This window comes from Poecilia formosa, unplaced genomic scaffold, assembly GCF_000485575.1.
Source record: "Poecilia formosa unplaced genomic scaffold, Poecilia_formosa-5.1.2 Scaffold503, whole genome shotgun sequence".
Taxonomy (NCBI): Eukaryota; Metazoa; Chordata; class Actinopteri; order Cyprinodontiformes; family Poeciliidae; genus Poecilia; species Poecilia formosa.
Genome location: NW_006800442.1, coordinates 292,771 through 298,465, shown reverse-complemented (window position 1 = coordinate 298,465; position 5,695 = coordinate 292,771). Strand labels below are relative to the sequence as shown.

General features: G+C 35.9%; 1 protein-coding gene across 1 annotated transcript in view; it reads right to left on the bottom strand.

The window, feature by feature from the left end:
* LOC103156821 (aldehyde dehydrogenase 2 family member) overlaps positions 1–5,395 on the bottom strand; it is a 71,631-nt gene extending 66,236 nt beyond the window's left edge. Inside the window, exon 1 of the mRNA XM_007579004.2 lies at positions 5,205–5,395. Within this exon, the coding sequence (XP_007579066.1) occupies positions 5,205–5,318 (114 nt within the window). The 5' untranslated portion in view covers positions 5,319–5,395. The remainder of the gene's footprint in view (positions 1–5,204) is intronic.
* Between the last annotated feature and the right edge of the window lie 300 nt (positions 5,396–5,695).

Genomic DNA, 5,695 nt, shown 5'->3' with positions numbered 1-5,695 from the left:
CGACAGTTTAATTTTTATCATTATATTATGGAAAATAATGAATTTTATCAAAATATGCTAATTTTTTGAGAAGGACCTTTATATACATATAAAGTCCTGATGCTACATATGAAAAGTAAAGACAATAATGGAACTAAAATGTCCTTTTTAGAAGAAACTATGAATATGACTTTATAGACCAAAAATGTAACAAGAAATTCATCAGAAACTCTGACATCAGTTTTCTTCTCCTCTAGTGTGAGAAGAAAACAACTGTTTAAAAATCATGATATCTCTGAAGAAAACGATAGCTTTTTATTCCACTCCCACAAAAATTGTTAATTTCATAATTATGTTTAAAAAATTTCCCTATAATGACTTTCTGCAAAAGAAATTCAAAATAAATAATTCCTGTGGGTTTTGTGACTGAGATTTTAAGACAATGCACCTATTTTCAATTTGAACTTCATTAATGTTTTTAGAAAGATTTTCAAAAGTGGATATTACACAAGAAATCTATTCTATATTTAAATTTTAATATAATAAAATCTGGTCTTCTAACGGGATGAAGAGTTAAATTATGATATTAACTTAATCCTCTGGTCAAGTTTTATTCACAGATACTGCTTTCTAAAAATCAACTCCATTTTTAAAGTGAAAATTTTTTATTTAAAGAGAGCGCTTCAATGTTGCAACATCACAAAGCCCAATCTTTATGTCAATATGTTAATATCTTAATTTAAGATCTGAAATTTGTCTTGCATTTGTGACATTTTGTTTTACTTCCCACAGTTTGTGACTATTCTTTTTTATTTCTTCTTTTTTCTGCTCAGTTAGTCTGAAACCTTTTTTTTTCGTTACTAATGTGGACCTTGTCATGCTATTTTCTTTCAATTTTCTATAAAGATGGAAAAAACAAAACATTGCCATAATTCCACCTTTTAACCCAAAAGTAATGAATTGTGGGTAATACACTTCGCTCAAGGCTGTAGAAATGCAGACTTTGCACAAGGGCAGAAATGGTACCCAAAATGGGCGGAGCAAAGGGTGGATGTGGAGAACCTGGGACACACTACGCACTCAAACCCTTCAACATGAACGCGCATTAGAAGAACACATGGGCGGAACAAGAGTGGAAGTGCGATCTGTTCTGACCATTTGTGCTACATCGTCAGCTTTTCCTGCCATAGTGCGGCTAGGTAGCTATGGCTATCTTACGGTGCTATGCGTCTAAAAGTGCTACAGTCATGTTTACAAACCGAAAACTATATCAGGTTGTGTTAATGTTAACTGTCATCATCAGGTAACTTAGGAGTTATGCTTAAATTAACAAGTTATAAACATGACGAAACCACAACAGTATCACATCCTTCATCAGAATATCCTTTAAAATGAAAAGCTATCGCAGATGTATGCACTAATACTGTTATTAGAATATCTTATCTTTATAAAATATAGCAGTATTGTACATGTACTAAAACCTTAAATCGGTAAATTGGCATATCCCACTTGTACAGAGTAGCACTTTCTGTTGCATCAAATCCCTTCATCTACCTTTAGAAAACATAGCGGTAGCATTTGTTGGTGCACTTAATCCTTTCATGAGAATACCCAACTTTAATAAAATACTTAGATAGCACATTTTGTAGAACCAATTACCTGTATTTGAATTTCCTATGTTTTGTGAAATACAGAAGTAACACATATTGATGCACTAAAGACCCTTCATCATAAAATCCTACCTGGTAAGTCGGTAGAGGATGTCGATGCACCAGAACCTCTCTACCAACATGTTCCATTTAGCGCGGTTTAACAAAAAAGTGTAATTAAACATATACATAACATCTTGACGTATAGGGACAACATAGTCCACAAACAACCTATTTTGTCCCGATTAAAGTGGTTGACTCCAAGCAATTACTTGTTTACAGTAGTAACGACACTGCAATCTAAAGCCATGTAGAAATGTTTACAAGCTGCCTGTCATGTAAATTTAAAATATGAAGTAATACAGCAGCTTAATGAAAGTCAGGTATAAAATAAAATAAAGCTTACTGCCATGTTTGACTAAATAAAACAGAAACTTCCACAGGTAGGAATCCCTGATGTCCTCATTCTGTCAGTTAAAAACAATTTATCTAATTTCACTATTCCAAGACTCCATAAGATTCAAACTGTGGACCTTAGAGATAATAAATGCAGCAACAGGTTTTTGAATCAGTATTCAATAAATATTTACTCAGGAAGAACAAAAAGCACAGTTCTCTTACAAAAATTTAACAAATCTATGATGGTCAAGATTAGGAATAATTATTTGATATTCCCAATTTCTCCTAAATATAAAGAATTACATTTTAAAATAATAAATAAATATATTCTTCAAATGAATTCTTAATAGAGAAGTTTAATTTTAATGTTGAGAATTGTGGTTTTTGTACAACTCGGTTGGAAACAACTAAACATTTGTTTTAAGAATGTAAAGAAGTATCAAACTTATGGGATCAACTTCGTAACTTTCTGTCTTCTAAAGCAATAAATGTGGATTTTATTTCTTTACAAAACATTCAGTTCGGTTTATCTGAACTGACTGTTCAGATAAACCGAACATTTGATAGATTTTTTCTTATCCATCAAAGAAAAAATGTTTGAATTATGTTTGAATTCAAATGTTTGAAAGATAGGTTTATAGTTTATGCATTTAAAGTCGGACCAATCACACTGCTGGCGCCTCTCCGGGTTGCCTCGATCTGCTGCAGCTGCTGGATTAAGTTTACCTCAGCGTGGATCGCGCGCGGCTCCTTTCACTCAAACTAGACACAGGCTGACCTGTATGGATATTTACAACAACCCCCTATGAAGAATTATGTTTCTTTCTAGAGGTTTTGATCAAGGTAGGAGTTTAAAACCCCGCTGCATTAGTTCTGGTTGGGTATCTCTATGTGAACCGCAGGAATAACTTGTAGTCTCTTTCAGAGGTGCATTGAGCGAGAGGCAAGAATGATTTATATTTGTAGACAAAGAATTTTGTGCGCCTTTTCCATCTCAACACGCTGCCCAGCGCCCTGCTCTGTCTGCGCTGATGAAGTTTATGTAGGGGTTTCCGGTTGGGCGGAGCTTTAGTGGTTAACCCAACGCCAACCTCATCATGCAGGTTCAGCCCGGTGAGGAGCTTTCGCGCTCACCTCGCAGTCACACTGGTTTTATATTTTATTTTATTTTTTTTAGTATTATTTTTTCCGGTTACGAAGCATCAAACCATATCAAATGCTTTGTCCATTTAGTCAGAGTTAATGTGTGCGGAGATCTGAGAAACTTGTCCCATAAACTGGACCAATGAAAATAGTTTCTGTGTCTCCATGTTAAAAACTCAACAGACACGAAATGAAAGAGCTATTAAAGCCACATTAGCAGCATTGAATTAAATCTCCCTTTTGTTGCGCGTCTCTGCGCAGTGCAGCAGGTTTAACTCATGCAGGGCCGGTCCAAGGCTGTCTGAGGCCTTGAGCAGAATTTGACTTAGGGGCCCCTCTTCCTGCTAAAAACATCAGCATCTCTAACAGCTTCTGTCAGATTTAGTGAAATCTGGGAGAGGAGGAGTAGTTTAATTGGCCAATCTAAAAAGCAATCAGTTATAATTGCAGTTTACTAATTTGAATTTGTGAACAAATAGAACTCAAACTTAAAGATTAAACTCACAGCATCAGATTGTTGCTATGGTAACAAAACAATCCAACTATGAATATTGTTCTTTAAACTCTTACAAAGTAGACTTCCCAGCTCCTTAAAATCTTACATATAAATGTTAAATTTAAAATCTTTTAATTTATGTATTCTGAAATCATCAAGTCAGATTCAGCAGCATTGATAATGTCAATAAACAAATGTTACATTTATGCATCTGTGGTCTGTGATAAAATATTAGCATTTATGGGGCCCCTGAAGCCCTTGGGGGGCCTGATGGAGCTGCTGACTTAATTTGGATTAAACAGAAGTGCAAATAATTGATATTCATTTTAATTGTGTTTTTTGATTTGTTGTTTTTAAGACTAGTTGTGGGTTTAAACATTGTTTCACTGGTGATGTTTTCCCGTAACATGTAAATTACCCAGTCGTATTTTTACTTTTCTTGTCTACTGAACATCTTTTAACACAAAAACACTGTAAATGTCGCTATGCTCTCAATCACTGCTCTCAAAAATGAACTTTCTTTTTTTAAAAGATGTCAGAGAAAGATGCAGAATTTAAATGCAATAAAATTGTATGAGTTAATGGAAGATTTTCAGTTAGTAGCCCCCTAACATGTCTCTTATTAATTTTATTTAACTTTTTTTATTTTTTTTCCACTAATTTTAGTACTTTGTTCTAGTCTCTGTAACCAAAAGTTGTGATATTTAGTTTTTTGTAATGCTTGTTATTGACATGTTGTTTGAGCTCGTCATTGTTGTTCTTGTATTTTCAATAAAAATAAAAAATAAAATAAAAACTTCCACAGGTAGGATGTATGGACAAGAAATCTCCTGAGTAAGCAGTATGTGTCGTAGCATCGATATGCGTTTTGATGGTAGCACTTAGAACACCTGTTCTGTTACCTGGCCTGGTTTCAACCAGACAGACGGAGATTTTATTTTGAAAACAAGGAATCATTAAAGAAACAAGCACAAGTAAATTCAGATTAAACTTTGCTTATAAATTCAATAAATCTACACCACAATAAGGATTAAAATCGAACATAATGTGACTCTGCAGGCTGGATTAGATTTTTTGTTAAAACAATAAAAATAGGTCAAGCTAAAATTTTCCCACTGCGACTACTGCTGTTCATAATTGGAACCACATTTGTTTCTTCTTGCCAATCCTGACACACAGTCAATAATTTTACATTACAAGAAAGAATAGTCGTTGCTCTAACCTGAGCGGGTAAACCTGAAAACTGGGAGCAGTTCCTGAAGAGTCGTGCGCACCGCTACTCCTCTACCTAACTTTACCTGCAGTGGGCGTTTCCACAAACAACCGGGTTGGAATTTGAACTTCTGACCTCTCGTCTACCCTCAACATGTTTCTCCAGAAATATTTGCTTAACTCAAATCAGAAACATTGCAGTTCCCTGCCGCAACATTAACTCCTTACTGCACCAACTATCCAGACTGTGGTTCAGTCCAATTTGGAGCCACGCAGTATTTTTGCAGTTTGTAGTTTGTTTCCTGTCCAGCAGCTGCTAACGTTACCTTGTTGAAATGGACCTCAGGCTGAGCGCTCGGAACCGGAACAGCGGTCCCATAGTAGCAGACTGAGGGTCGGATCAGGCTAGTAATACCCCGGGAAAGCACGGTACGGAGCATGATGAGTCTTCCTGCACGGATCAACCCACGGAGAATGCGGATCAGACTAAGTACATGGTTGCAGCAAACAGAAAGGGGCGGGGACGGGCTGCACGACAGACCCAAACCATATTTGGAAATGGGAAGAGTGCGTTCCGGAAATGAAGGGGGCGCTATTTCCTATATCATCTGCGGTGGTCTCCCGTTTTATTTTCTTTTGAAATCTGTGACATATTGATCTTTTGGAAGGAGTTCCACTCTCAGCATACGTTTGAACTTCTCCTATATTATTTCTGCACAACTCATAGTTCTTAATACATTTTGTAGCTTTCTCAGTACTTCTAAATCAGTTCCTTACTTGCATTTTTGGGGGTCTCCTGCCTCTAGTGACGTGGGGT